Source organism: Hyaena hyaena, unplaced genomic scaffold, assembly GCF_003009895.1.
Source record: "Hyaena hyaena isolate Hyena2069 unplaced genomic scaffold, ASM300989v1 scaffold_780, whole genome shotgun sequence".
In the NCBI taxonomy this organism is placed as follows: domain Eukaryota; kingdom Metazoa; phylum Chordata; class Mammalia; order Carnivora; family Hyaenidae; genus Hyaena; species Hyaena hyaena.
In genome coordinates, this window is record NW_024081410.1 from 349,120 (window position 1) to 362,838 (window position 13,719).

General features: G+C 60.9%; 1 protein-coding gene and 1 long non-coding RNA gene across 19 annotated transcripts in view; both read left to right on the forward strand.

The window, feature by feature from the left end:
• The window catches only part of LOC120221385 (RAP1 GTPase activating protein), a 64,255-nt gene extending 59,363 nt beyond the window's left edge, over positions 1 to 4,892 (forward strand). For 6 of the 18 annotated variants that reach the window (XR_005525802.1, XR_005525801.1, XR_005525803.1 and 3 more), the window contains 6 exons: positions 923 to 1,036; positions 2,549 to 2,672; positions 3,630 to 3,732; positions 4,013 to 4,147; positions 4,385 to 4,426; positions 4,839 to 4,886. Coding sequence is in view for 9 of the 18 variants with exons in the window: in XM_039218762.1 (XP_039074693.1) it covers positions 923 to 1,036; positions 2,549 to 2,672; positions 3,630 to 3,732; positions 4,044 to 4,147; positions 4,385 to 4,393 (454 nt within the window). In the remaining 9 variants the exon portion in view is untranslated. Of the gene's footprint in view, positions 1 to 922; positions 1,037 to 2,548; positions 2,673 to 3,629; positions 3,733 to 4,012; positions 4,148 to 4,384; positions 4,427 to 4,838 lie in introns of all 18 variants that reach the window. The other 12 variants (XM_039218762.1, XM_039218764.1, XM_039218763.1 and 9 more) reach the window with 3 other exon arrangements.
• Positions 4,893 to 6,435: 1,543 nt separating this feature from the next.
• LOC120221393 lies at positions 6,436 to 11,147 on the forward strand. The gene is made up of 4 exons (XR_005525806.1): positions 6,436 to 6,568; positions 8,286 to 8,359; positions 9,096 to 9,184; positions 10,817 to 11,147. It is a non-coding gene; the product is annotated as an uncharacterized LOC120221393 (long non-coding RNA).
• The last annotated feature ends 2,572 nt before the right edge of the window (positions 11,148 to 13,719 follow it).

Consider the following 13,719-nt stretch of genomic DNA (forward strand, 5'->3'; position numbering starts at 1 on the left):
CGCCAGCCCCTTCCCTGACCCCTGTTCAGTGGCAGAGGTTCACAGGCAGGAGGGAGCGCCCATTTTTTTGCTCCCTGTCCCTTTCTGGGGACGGTCAGGTACCTACTGTGTGCCAGGCACCAGGGCCAGCTCGTCACCTAACGTGAGATGCCCCCCTCCGTTCAGCGGGTCTGCTGGCTCCCCAGGGGTCACGCCTGGCCTGTCAAGATGCTGTAGGTGAGAAGGCTCAGGGGCCTGCCCAGGTCACGCAACCAGGGAGAGACAGAACTAGGGCTTACGGCCTGGTCTGTGGGAGTCGGCAGATGCTCCGTGTGGGCAGGGCGCAGGGAACACGCCATGTGAGCAGCGGGACAGCCCTTGGGAAGCAGAGGATAGTTCCTGGACATGAATCCTGTCTCTACTGCACTGGGGCTGTGTGGCCCTGGAAAAGTCACTGTACCTCTCTGAGCCTCGCTGTCCCCATCTGGAAAATGAGGATAAGCACATAAACAACAACACGGGGCTGCGGCAGAGGTACGGTGCAGAGCACGTGAAGCAGGCAGGTGCACCAAGGCCTCCGGAGTGGAGGTGGTACCGTCCACACGGCCACGAGAGCCCAGAATCCTGTGAATCCTGGATTCAAGCCGTGGCTTTGCCGTGGCCCAGCTATGCGTCCCTGCACAGATTCCTCCCCGTCTCCGACTCCAGGCTCCTTACTGTACCAGGGATAAGGAGGGGATGCGCTGTCACACGTAGGTGCTCCAGCACTTCCTGCTCCTCTCGTCGGCCAGCCCAGCTGGGGAGCCGCAGGGACTGCTCGGGGGTCGGCCCCTCAGGATCTAGGGTGTGGGGACGAGGCAGAAGGTGCCCGTGACCTTCTCTCACCACCCTTGATGCCAGGCCCGGTGCTGAATCCCCCCCGCTGCCCCCATGTGCCCCGCAGGGAGAGTCCCCCCGCCGGCCAGAAGACCCCAGACAGCGGGCACGTCTCACAAGAGCCCAAGTCGGAGAACTCATCCACTCAGAGCTCCCCAGAGATGCCCACGACCAAGAACAGGTTGGGGTTTGGGGCACGCCGAGCAGGGGGCTCGGACTCACCCTTTCCAGTCCCTGCGTGGGCCCGGGGCTGCCCGGGAGCATTGGCACCGCCACACCAGAGCATCAGGGGGGCCCGGGTACTCTCACAGGCCTCTGTTGACACATACCCGCTGAGAGCTTATTCATGCCAGGCCCCATGCAACGCTCCAGAGCCAGCAGCGAGCTGGGCATACACAACCCCTGCCTCGTGGAGCTGACAGTCAAGCATAGCATGACCTGATTTCTAGGCCACAAGAAACAGCAAAGCCAGGGACACAATGGGGAATGATTGGGTGGGTAGGGGGTAGATGGTGCTGAAAAAAGACATCCAGATACAAGGGAGGCTTGAACTGAGAGCTTGGTGAAGAGCCAGCCCTGCCAGGACTGGCACAGCAGAGGGAAGAGGGCTCCAGGTGAGAAACACAGCAAGTGCAAAGGCCCTGAGGCATGCTCAAAGGATAGATAGAAAGAAGGTGGTGTGGTTGGAGCTGAGTGAGTGAGGAGCTGGGCCCAGGCAGACATTGTGATGGGTGTTATCGGGAATGAGGTCAGCAAGGTGGGCAGGGGCTGGGCCCCGGCTTTGGAAGCCATATTGAGAACTTTGCATTTTGCTCTAAGCAAGGCCAGGAAAGAGCCTTTGGGATTTTAGTTAAGAGGTGAAGGGGTGGAGTGGGGAAGAAAGGAAGGGGGGGGTGGGGGGGCGCCCCTCCCTTCAGTGCTGTGCTCAGCCCCCTCTGTGCTGGCTCCGGGGGCCACTAGAGGGCTGCGCTCTGCTGCTCTGCTGCCCGGATGGCAGGGAGGATGGCAGGGACCGGGAGAGACAGGACCCGCAGACCCAGAGGGGGGAGGTCTGTTCCCACCTTGAGAGAAGGCATCAGGGAGGGAGCGATGCTAGGCTGAGTTTTGAAGGATGAGTTTGCTTTTTGGGATTTGAGGGAAGGAGTGAGACTCCAGGCGGGAGACACGAAGTCCTGAGCCTGGAGCAAAACTGAGAGGGTTGAGAGTAGACTGTAGAGTTGGAAGGCGTGGGTCCAAGCCCTTGTTCTCCCACCTACGGCTGGGTGACCTTGGGCTGTGCACCCACCCTCTCTGAGCCTCGGTGTTTCCTCATCTGTAAGGTAGGTCTAACAATGATAGCAATGGAACAACGCTGGCAAAAGCACTTGAAACTGCCTGGCACAGAGCAAACATGCCCTAGACCGTAGATTTATTGTTAATAGTTACTATTAGCTCTGAGGGCCAAGCCAAGGAAAGTAGACCGTGTCTGGGGCAGTGAGGAGCCCGAGAGGGTTTTGTACAGGGGAGGGGCATGCTCAGATCCACGCATTAGGAAGGACGGCGGAGGGGGCTCCTCGGAGGCTGAGGGAGCTGTCATGGGGGGCACAGAGGTACTTGGCTGGCTACAGGCTGGGCCTCCCCGGGCAGGGAGCCGGGGTCTGGCTCGGGAGGAGCCCAGTGCAGATGCGGGCTGACGGGGTGCTGTCTGTGGCAGAGCGGAGACCGCAGCCCAGAGAGCGGACGTGCTGAAGGACTTCTCCCGTTCCTCGTCCAGTGCCAGCAGCTTCGCCAGCGTGGTGGAGGAGACCGAGGGCGTGGACGCGGACGACACAGGCCTGGTGAGAGGCCCAGGGCGTGCGGGTGCTGCACAGTGGTCTGGAGGGGAGCTCTCTGGTCCCCGCAGATGCTCCAGGCAGAACATGAGCTTGAGTGTGGCTGAGATGAAACCAGGGGACCCAGCCCAAAGGAGCGATGCAGACTAATCCTCCCTTACTCTAAAGCCTTCCATGGCTCCCCAGTGCTGCCCACAGAGCACCCAATCCCTGAGACTCCTGAAGATCTGGTCCCCCCTTCCCCTGCACCTCTTACCACTTCAGCCATTCTGTGCTCCTTTGCAGTCCCCCCAACATACCCCACCTCTGGACCTTTGCACTTGCCATTTCCTCTGCCTGGCAGACTCTGCCTGTCTCCTCTTTCCCTCTTTGTCTCACTGACTCCTACTCATCCTTCTGGACTCAGCCTCACATCACCTCTGAAAGCCTTCTAGTCATCGGGTGGGCTAGGGGTCCCCCCTTTAATGCTCTCACAGGCCCCCCCGCAGCTTTGCCCGTGTGTCATTGTTCATTCAGCAAACCTTTAGCGGCCACGTGTCCCTTGCCAGGCCCTGTTCCAGCTGCTGCAGGTGAGCAGGGAACGGCAGACCAAGGCCCCGCCCGACAGGCTCAGAGTCTAGGATTGTTTTGGTCACTGTCTGCCTGGCCTCCTGGGCCTCACTGTCTGAGGGCAGGGGCCGTGCCCGACCTCGCAGCGGCTCGGCCGGGAGAACGCCAGGGACTGTTTGCTGAATGAGTGCCTGGGGGAGTGTGGTGTATGCCCAGGACTGTGCCTGTCCTGCTCTGCCCTCCTCCTGGTCTCCCCGGGGCAGACACTGCTGGGCCCCCGTCCTCTTTGCAGGGGCGCAAGGGTGAGGGGTTGTGGGTTGCAGCAGGCAGGGGAGGCCGGGAGAGGGGAGGGAAGCAAAGCCCGTGCCGCGGACAAGGGCTAAGCCCCCTCGTTCTCTCTTCGCCCGTCCCCAGGAGAGCATCTCGTCCTCAGGGACGCCCCACAAGCGGGACTCCTTCATCTACAGCACGTGGCTGGAGGATAGTGTCAGCACCGCGAGTGGGGGCAGCTCCCCAGGTATCAGGCCACAGACAGCCCCCCCCAGGCCATCCTTGTGCAGCTGGGGGACGGGCATGGCCCCAGGCGGTGGGTGTGTGCCGGGGCTTCCCCTGACTTAGGGGACAGTGGGCGGGCCATTATCCGGCCCTGGACGGCTGAGGGCTGTTGGCTTCTGGAAGGGCCTCGGGGAATGATGGAGGGAGGGTAAGGCAGGGAGGTAAGGGTGGGCAGGGTTGCAGAGTACCAGTGCCTACCGCCCATCCATGCGTCCATCTCCTTGCTGCCTCCCCGCGGCCAGTGAGGTGGCTCCCTCCTGCCCCCCTCCCCAGGACCTTCCCGGTCACCCCATCCCGACGCCAGCAAGTCGGGGGACCCTGCGTGTCCCGAGATCAAGATCCAGCCGGAAGCAACTGAGCAGCATGCGCCCCAGCAGGTACGGGCAGCTGTCAGAGGGCGGTCAGGGTGGGCATGGCCAGCTGGAGGCTGGGGCAGGAGGGGTTAGCTGTTGGGGAATGGGGGCGGGCGGGCGTCCCGGGGGACCAGGGTGGGTGCGGGACCTCGGGGTTGGGGTCATCTGGCCCCGGACACAACCAGTGTCTTCTGCTTGCCTGTGTCTCCCACCCCATGTCTTCATGTACCCTGTCACCCGCCTCGCTGCCACTCTGTGCAGGGCTGTTAGCCAGGCTCCAGCTCTGGAGGTGAAACTGAGCAGGTCAGACCCAGCCCTCAGCTGTTGTTGGGGGGAGGAGGGTGGGAGTACGGGGGGGAGGCGGTGGGGGGACTCCTCCCCACTCCTCTGTCATTTCCCTGGGCCGAGAGCTGTGTACCTGGATTCGAATCCTCTGCCACTCAAATGCTGAGTTACTTGGGCCTGTCATCGGCCCCTCTCCGGGACTCAGTTTCCTTATCTGTGCAGCTGGGCTAATAAATGCTGCGTGACCTCTGCCCACGAGTCACTGGGAGGGTTTGGTGGGAGCCGGCAAGGGACTAGGCGGTTGCTGGGAGGGAGGGGCCTGAGGACCCCCGTGGGTGGAAGGGCCCAGAGCCTGGACCTCCGGGGGCAGGCAGGCCCTTGCCGCTTCTGTCTCCCCGCATCGTGGTGTCTCCTCTCCCTTACCCTGCAGATGAGGGCGCAGAAGCACAAGGTGAAGATGCTGTGTCGGCTCCAGGTGTCTAGGACCTCTGCCCCCATGGCCAGCACCAGCCTGTGGGCTGTCCCCTGCCCCCGCCTTGGCCACCTGTCTGGGCTGTCTCTGCAGGGCGGAGCCATCCGGACCCGGGAGGGGGAAGCTGCTGGCATCATCCCCACCCCCCAGGCTGGGACAGGCAGTGATCAGTTGGAGCAGAACTCCGGGCCCTTCCTCACGTCTGGGTGTACCTCCAGCCCCCTGGGAGCAAGATAGGAGGGCAGGCTTGGGGCATCTCCGTGTACACAGAGCCCACAGCGGGGGCAGCGGGACGTGAAATGTGGTGGAATGGGCACTGGGCCGGGAGTCCTAAGTCCTAGCTTCCAATTTGGGTTCTGCTGTGTGACTTTGGGCAAGTCGCTCTCCCCCTCTGGGCGCCTCTGCTACAAATGGACAAGATTATTACAGAGGTCAGTGAAGACTGTGATTCCATGCATCTGCCCCAGAATGGGGGATTCTCCTCCTGGGGGACTCCCACCGCCCTCCCTTGCTTCTTGGGCTCCCTGGGCCCCCAGGTGGGCTGAGGGGCTGGGAGCTGGCTATGCGTGTTGCCCCTCCTGGGCCCTCAAGCTCTACCACAGACCTGCCAACGCCCTGGCCACTGCCTCCATGTGACACACAAGTGACCCCCTGAGGGGGAAGGGAGCCCTACCTGGCTTCCCAGCCAGCACCCAGCTTCACCCCTGCCATCCCATGCTCAGGGTACTCCAGGTCACGGGGTCTCAGCTGGCCTAGAGTATGGGCCTCGCCTTTGTGCCCCCCCCACCAACTCCCAAGGAGGGGACAGCAGGCACAGCTGCTGCGATCCACATTCTTGTGTCTGTCCACACTTTTTAGGCGCCACGCCAAAGGCCATCCTTCCGGCCCCGACACCCATTCTGGAAGCCCCGTGGCTGTGTGTATGTCGGTAACAGTTGTACAAAATAAATTCTATTTATCGCTATTGTACCCCTGGTTGGGCCTGGCTTTGTGCGAACCCCGCCCAGACTGACTCCACACAGAGCTCGGTGGTGCCGAGGCACCAGCCTGTCTGTCCCCCTAGCAGAGCTGCTAGGCCCTGGGGGCACCTCGACGGGCAAACATGGGTTCTGTGACCGCCGGCTGTACTTCCTTTCCATCATGCTGCCCTCCTCTCCATCCTGTTCCCCTTCTCCGTGGGGCAGTGGGGGTGGGGGGGCAGGGGCGGGGAGAATACAGCTCTGAAGTCAGGCAGACCTAGGTTCAAGTCCCTGCACCATCTCTTACTAGCTGGGTGGTCTTGAGAACCTTGAGCCTCAGTTTCCACTTCTGTGGAACGGGAGCAGTAGTGCTTCTCCCAAGAGTCTGTGATGAGGGTTCACCAAGCCGGTGCATAATCAAATACCTAGGTGCTCAGAGAACAGCTTCCTTCTTTCCTTCCTCTTGCTCAGTGAAGTCTAAGAATTTCTTCAGTGCGGCCACCAGGGGGCGCCAAGGCATCGCTTACCAGGACTGATGGGGGTGGGGCGGGGGAGGGGGCTTGCGGGCAGGGCAGTTGCAATAGAAGGTACTGGGTGACCGGGGCGTGCACAAGGCGGGGGCCCAGGCTGGGTGAGGGAGACATGGAGAGGACTCGACAGCAGTGGCGCCCAAGCATCCCGGAAAGGCTTAGGAAAGTGTCCCTGGGGCAGGAAACTGCAGGTGCCGAGGTACGGAGGAGAGTGTCTGGAATTGGTAAGGTAGCAAACAGTTCTGAGTAATGGGAAGGTGACAAAGTAGAGATGAAGCCAGGGGCCACGTGGCCTTGAATGCCAGACCAAGGGGCCCAAGGTCTATGCTGAGGGCAGCGGGGAGCCATGGAGGATTGATGAAACTGGATGAACCATGAATGAACTGGGAGGGATTGCCATAGAGAGAAGCTGGGGCTGCTGGTGGAGACCAGCTGGGCAGTGTCAGGCAGGGAGGGGAGGATCCAGGTGGCAGCAGCTGTTGGGGACAGAGGCCAGTGGGCAGGCCAGGAAGGACCGGGGTGGGGGGCATGAGCATCTGGGTGAAGGGCCTGATGGGGTGTGGGGCTGACTGGGGAGTCCAGCCTGGGTACTGGGTAAGGGGGTCCCCGCTGAGCTAGTGCAGGAGGGAGAGAAGCTTGGATGGCCACATGCCCTGGCCTCCCTGACAGCTCCGCACCCCCACCCCCACCCCCACCACCAGCCCTCACGCCCTCCCCAGGACGGTGTAGGTGCACCCACTGCCATGCTCTTCGTGACAGGGCTCTTCTGTGGCGCTAGGTTGTCTGGGGCCACCCAGGGGCTGTGACTCACACCCAGTGCCTAACCCCACCCACCCGGTTTGGCTCTAGGCTGCCCTGGGCTCCGTGGGTCCCCTACTAACCCCAGCCCTTGCCTGCACAACCTCACCCCAGTTCTCTAGCCATCCTCCTATCCTCTCCCCTTCCCACCACCGGAGGGCCAGCAGCCACAATTCAGCACCAAGGTCAAGAGCTTGGCTCTGAGTCCCTTTATCTCCTCTCTATGTGAGTCAGGGCACACAGATTTTGGCTCTCCCGGCCTCAGTTTCCTCACCTGTACAACGGGAATGCTAACAGTTCTGACTTTGGTACCCTGATGTGAAGATTCAAAGGTGCAGCCCTAGCACGTGATGGGCTCTGAGACATAGTGTGCCTGTTGGGAGTGGGAGCCGTGATTAGCCGCGAACAGGGACCGTGTCCACAGCCCACATCAGAGGACGTGGGGTCAGCGTTCTGTGTGGACAACGGAATAACAGGTGCTGGGCCTGACACAGGTGTCCGGACACAAGGCTTTGGGAACACACCATTGCCAGTTGCTTCCCGAGCCTCAGCTCCCCAGGCTTTCCCGGACTTTATGATCCTTTACAAGGGTCTGGGCGCCTTCCTCCATCACGCAGCTCCCACCCGCAGCCGAGCACTGGGGGACTGTGTGGCAGAAGCGGACCCTACCTTTGCCCCTCTGCCTGCCTGGTCTGCGCGGGGGCCCCCTGTCTGTGGCAAGGGCAGGCCTCTGGGCTGGCTTTCAGGCTGGACCCCTACCCACTCCCACCTCTCCAGGCTCCGAGGTGGGGCCGGGGGAGGCTGAGGAGGAATCTGGCCTCGGGGATCAAAGTGTTCAATGCGGTTTCTTTTGCGCCTGCGCCAGTTCCTTGCTCACTCTGGGCTCTGAGGTGGGGAGGGTGAGCCGGGACACTGACCCGAGGCTGGAATTAGCCCTTGGGTGGGGGGCACCGGGCTCCGGGAAGCCCTGGACTCTACTTAGAAATAGCTCTGGTGGTGGAAACGGCAGCCAGAGGTTTCTCCGGATGCAGGAGGCCTCCTGTGGTGGGACTTGGGCACCTGGCTGACCTGCTGTCCTCCCCGTCCCCGAGCCTCCGAGCTGGTACCTGTCTCTCCAGCCCTCAGGTCCATTGCTGTAAACTGAGGACAAAGCCTTACCTATTGCTCTGAAGAGGCTGTCGTGGCTTCTAAGGTGCCTGGCAAAGAACCCATGCCCGATGGGAGGGGTCCTCTCCTGTCCCCTGGGGTGTCTCTGGACATCATGGCTAACCCTGAGGCGACTTTGCCAAAGAGACGGCCGCAGGGCCAGGCCCGCCCAGTGCCAGGGGATGGGGACCTGGATGTTCTCTGCTGCTTAGGCCACAGGGGGTACTTAGCCAGGGACCCTGGAATGTAGAGGTCCCTCCCTCCCTCCCTCCCTGTACCCGCCCTGCCAAGGGGACAGCCAGGGACGGAGTCTCCTGAAATAACCAGATCTGGTTAGTGAGGCTAATTTTAAAAGCCACTCTGGCTGCCCCATAGGCCCTTCTGGGAAGCCATGAATGTCCCTGTGTCGCCCCTGGGAAGCAGGGTGAGGAGAGAGTGGCAGGGGCTGGGGCTGGGGCTGGACTCGCATCCTTGACTGTTAGTGCAGGAGACCCCTGGCTGCCTCCCAGGGCCTGCCCGTCCAGCACCCAGAGTCCCAGGTCCAATACTGGGGCTCGGGGGCCCAGCCTCTGTCCCGATCCGCTCAGGGCAAACCCCAGTGGGCTCTCAGGACCCTCCGGCACCCACGCTGGTCTCCCTGAAGCAGTAATGAGCAGGGGGACTTAGGCTCTCTGGGTCAGTCCTGGCTCTCTCCCACTGTCTCCATTGCTCACTCTCTATGTTCCTCCGTCTCTGGATCTCTGCCTCTCCCTGTCTCTGACACTGGAGGTCCCTCTTTGCAGCAGTGGCTCTGTCGCCCTCTCTCTGGGCCCATCATGAAGGAGGTCAGACAGCATTCCTGACAGTCCAGAGGCTGGAGCGTGCGTACCAGGTGGGAGTGGGTGTCTACCTTGGAGCTGGGGGCCCCGCAGGGGCGGGCCGCAGTCCTGGGGGCAGACAGGAGCTGTAACTGGGCAGGCAGAGGGCCATGTCCAGGCACGACATGGGCCATCTGGACAGGCCAGGTGCCAGCAGAAGGAATGAGCTCCAGGAGTAGGATTGCCAGATTTAGCAAGTAGAAACACAGAGCCCAGTTAAACTTGAATTTCAGATAAACAAGAAATAATTTTTAGTTTAAGTATACCTCACGCAATATTTGGGACATACTTATACTAAAAAATCATCCCTTGTTTATTTGAAGTGCAAGTTGAACTGGTCATCCTATATTTTATCTGGCAACCTTATCCTGGGAGGCCCTTGGAGTGAGCGGAGAGGTTTCTCAGGAATGACAGGTTTTATAGACGGACCGTAGGAGCCCCAGCCTGGAGGGGAGACCACAACCGTACCCCAGTCTCACAGCGCGGGCACACCTCCTGCCCAGAGAGATTTCAGTTTTCTGGGGATGCGGACAGTTCTTCGGAGGCCGTGACCCTGACATCAGTCACCTCCTCAGTGGAGCCATAGACCTCAGAAGGGAGGGCGTGTACATTCTCTGCTGAGCCCAGTGCCTAACCCAGGGCCTGGCACATAGTGGGGGCTTCATAAATATTTGCGGAATCAATGAAGAGTCCCCCCAACCCACCCCCATTGGGATGGGGGTGCTTAGCCAGCAGGGGGCTCCAGCAGCCTACCTCCCAAGCTCCTTGAGGCTAACTGGTGCGTGCAGTGCCTGCCCCCTGTCCGGGGACTCCCAAAGTGCGCTGCAGAAAGAGAGTGAAGGGGCAGATGGAGAGAGGAGGCCAGTTTTTCCTTGTTGCACCCCCACCCCAGACCCCAGTCTCAATCTGGAGTTCAGCCTGGGCAAGAGTGTGGTGGTAGGTGAGAGCAAGAGCAGAGTGACATTTGGCTTCTGGCATTGGGGGGCTGCTTGGGACTAAGGTGGAGGGGCAGGCCACAGAGGTGTTGTCAGGGCTCGTTTGCAGGGTCCTGGGACACGGGGGATTCCTGGGACCCGGAGAGTAGGGAGTTCTTGTTTCTGGAGAGCGGAAATAGGCCTTTTCCTGTGGAGCATCAATCTCAGGGGTCTCCCTGGAGGGGGTGACTATGCCCTCCCACACATCCCCAAGAGCAGCGTCCCTTAAGTAGCCTTTTCATTCATTCATTCGTTCATTCATTCATTCGTTCACTTGCTGACTCACCCACCGTCACCATTTGCTGAGATGAACTCACTTCGGGTCTTGTGCTAAAGGACCTTAGCAACGTGTCGGGCTCAACAGAAGCACACCTGTTCCACGGCCTGCACCTGCCACCGGGTCCCTGAGCAAGAGACCGAGGCCCCGGGCTTTGCCACCCCGCGGGGGGGATGGCGCCAGCAGCTCCCTCCTGGGGAACTAAAGACAGGAGATGATGCCTGCCCACAGTAGGTGCCGCAGGAAAGGGGCCTTCACGGTCACTGTGATTATCACCGGTATCATTTTGAGGTTCCTCCGGGCTGGGCCGGGAGCTGTCACTGGCCCCAAGGCCCTGAGGCCTCACTTCCTCTCAGGGGTTTCAGCCACCTCAGCCCCCATCCCTCCTTTTCAAGGACTGTCCTCTCCCGCTGTCTCTGGCTTCTGGATGCAGCAGTGAGCCCTTCAGGAAAAAGCAAGAGATGGGACGCAGCTTAGAGCGGCCTCTGGAAGGTGGGGCTCGGGCCTGGCCCCCTCGAACCTGCAGCGTGACCTGGAGCTCGTCCCTTCCTGCCCTGGGCCTCAGTTTCTCCAGTTGTACAGTGAGGGTGTGGGGCTGGACATCCTCCATGCCCTGGAAGGGGCCTTTCTGTGTGTCATCCTGTTAGTAACGGTTTAGCTCCGAGCCTATAATCACATCTGCCCTGGGAAGAACTAACACAGCGTTTCTTTAAATTGGGCTCTAATTGCGGCTTTTAGTGGAGTCAGATGCTCCCCTCCCCCAGCTGCTCTCCTCCCCCAGCTGCTCTGAACCAGGGAGATTGTCCTGGCCTGCTCTGCCAGGCCCTGGGATCTCCTGGATTGTTCTAGCTGTCACTGAGCTGGCGACGGGTCAGGAACTAATCTCTCTCGAGGACCTACTGTGTGTCCCGCCCCTGAGCCAGGTGATTTTTCCATCCAGAGGACTCTGGGTCATCTCGCTACCGCTGTGGGCAGCAGGGGCCACTGGAACCACTTTTCAGAGAGGAGGCTGAGGCACAGAGAAGTGTAGTCACTTACCCAAGGCTGCTCAGCTAGGATGTGGCAGAGGCCGGATTTGAACCCAGATCTGTTGGATTCCAGGGCTTTGTTCTCAGCCTGCAGCTGAGGAGACGCGCCCTACCCCAGCTCAGTCAGGCCGCCCTCCTGGGGGCCCTGCAGGGGCAGCCGGCATCGCCAGGGCCCCCTGGTCGCGGCCTTCTCTGTCCACACGTGACCACAGCCGTTCTGCTTCTTCCCTGCCGGTTGGGACTGGAGGACAGGGTGTCGGTGGACGTGGCCAGAGGCCTCCCCCCTTGCCTCGGGCGGGGCAGGGGCCGCGGTTTCCCTGTTTGTTCTAGAGATCCCAGCCGCTTCCCTGAGGAGACAGCTAGTGGTTCCCAGGCCACAGCCCCTCGGGTGGAGCCAGACCGCGGCTGGCCGGCCTGGGAGCACTGCCCGCCAGCCCCATGGGGCTCTGCCAGGCCCTGGCGCTGGGTGGTCTGGGCAGGGGCCAGGAGGGGCCTCGATTTGGGCCGCGGGACAGGAGCCAGGATTGGAGTCAGGCTTGGGGCTGCCCTGCTGGGGACTGGAGGGGTCCTGAAGGCTGGGGATGGCTGGCCAAGGGGTAGAGGCAGGCATGGGGCGAACCCTGCCTTGTGGGGAGCCCAGGAGGGAAGGCCCCAGGCCCTGGTTCCATCGAACAGCCCCAAGAGAAACATCCAGCCCCTTCAGGATTGTCTCCGTGGAATGGCTTCAACTCAACCAATGAGGTGGTTCAGGCAGGAGCCTACTTAGAGGCTGGTGGAGAAGACAGGGTGGCAGGCAGAAGGCTAGATCTCAGCTCTGCCCTCCTCTGGACCTCAGTTTCTCCATCCTCACAATGGGGAGGGGACAGGACTCCATGTTTGACAAGAGCCAGAGCTGGGTAGGCAGTAGTTGGGGGGTGGGTAGCCCAGACTGGAAGGATCTCAGTTGTTCCTGGATTCATTTCCAGAAGCTTCTGGAACTACCTCCTTCACCCCTCCGCCCCTCCCCCCCAGCTCCACACACTTTGGAGGAAACCCAGAAGTGAACACCTGCTGGTTTTGGAGTCTGCTGGACCCCAGTTCAAATCCCGACCACTGGCTGGCTGTGATCTTGGGCCCATCATGTTCTCTCTGTGCCCTGCAGCTTTAAATACTGCCATGACCTCCTTCCTTACGTCTCTAGCTGAGTTACCCACTGAACTCCTTCCCAGCTACCCATGGGCACATCCACCCCCAAGTCAATGGGTATCTCTAAGCCAACGTGATCCAAACCACTTCTCTATTTTCTCTCCGAATCTGTTCCCCCATATCCATAAATGCACTCCTCTTAGGTGCCCTGGCCGAAAGCTCAGGGGGCGTCCCTTGTTCCCCCAGTTCCTCTGCTCCCCACATCCAGTCCCTCAGCAAGCCCTGCTGGCTTTAACTCCCAAACTTGTCTGGGATCCAGCTGCTTCCCGCCACCACCACCACACTTAGCTGGTCCAAGCCACCACCACCTCCACCCCCAGCATCAGCCAAGTGTCCAGACTGCCTCCAGCATCCCCTCCTGGTGTGTCCGGTCCTTCCTCTGCACGGCGGCCACAGTGATCCTTCCAAAGCATAAACTGGACCACATCTGCCTCTGTGTGTGAGCCATTTTACTGTGTGACTTCAGCTTGGTGTCTGACTCTTTCTGGGCGCCAATCCTGAGCTTGGTCTGGGAGACAGTGGAAAGAGGCCTGTTGCCCCAGGACATCCCTCAGGAGCGGAAGGCAGACAAAGGGCACACCGAAACTTATGGATATCAGGATCTGCTCTTGCCTGGGGAGCAGGCTGTGGGAGGCAGAGGGGTGAAAGGTCACATCTCACACTCCTCCACATCCTGCCTCGAGGGACCCTCCTCCACTCAGCCCCAGCCAATAGTCCTCAGGACACAGCCTCTCAGCTGCCATTGTTTCCCAACCAGGTGACCTCAGTGGGCAGGAGCCTAATCACAGGGCCCTCAGCCAGGGTGAGCAAGCCCAGGCTGCCCTCAGAGGCCCCGGAGCCACCCCGCGGGGGAGGGGGGGAGGAGCTCTGCTGGTGGCCCACGGGCATTCCCCACCAGGACAAGGGCACAGGGTCTCCGCCCTGTGAAGTCCCACCCCTGCCACCTTTGCAGTGACATTCCTGACCCAAGGGCTGCTCCTCCCCTGGCCCAAGGGAGGTCTGGGCGTGGCTAGGGCAAGCGGCCCTTACTTAGCCCTCCATCCCTCGGTGGTAGTAGTGTGACTTTGCAGAAAGTCACCAATTTC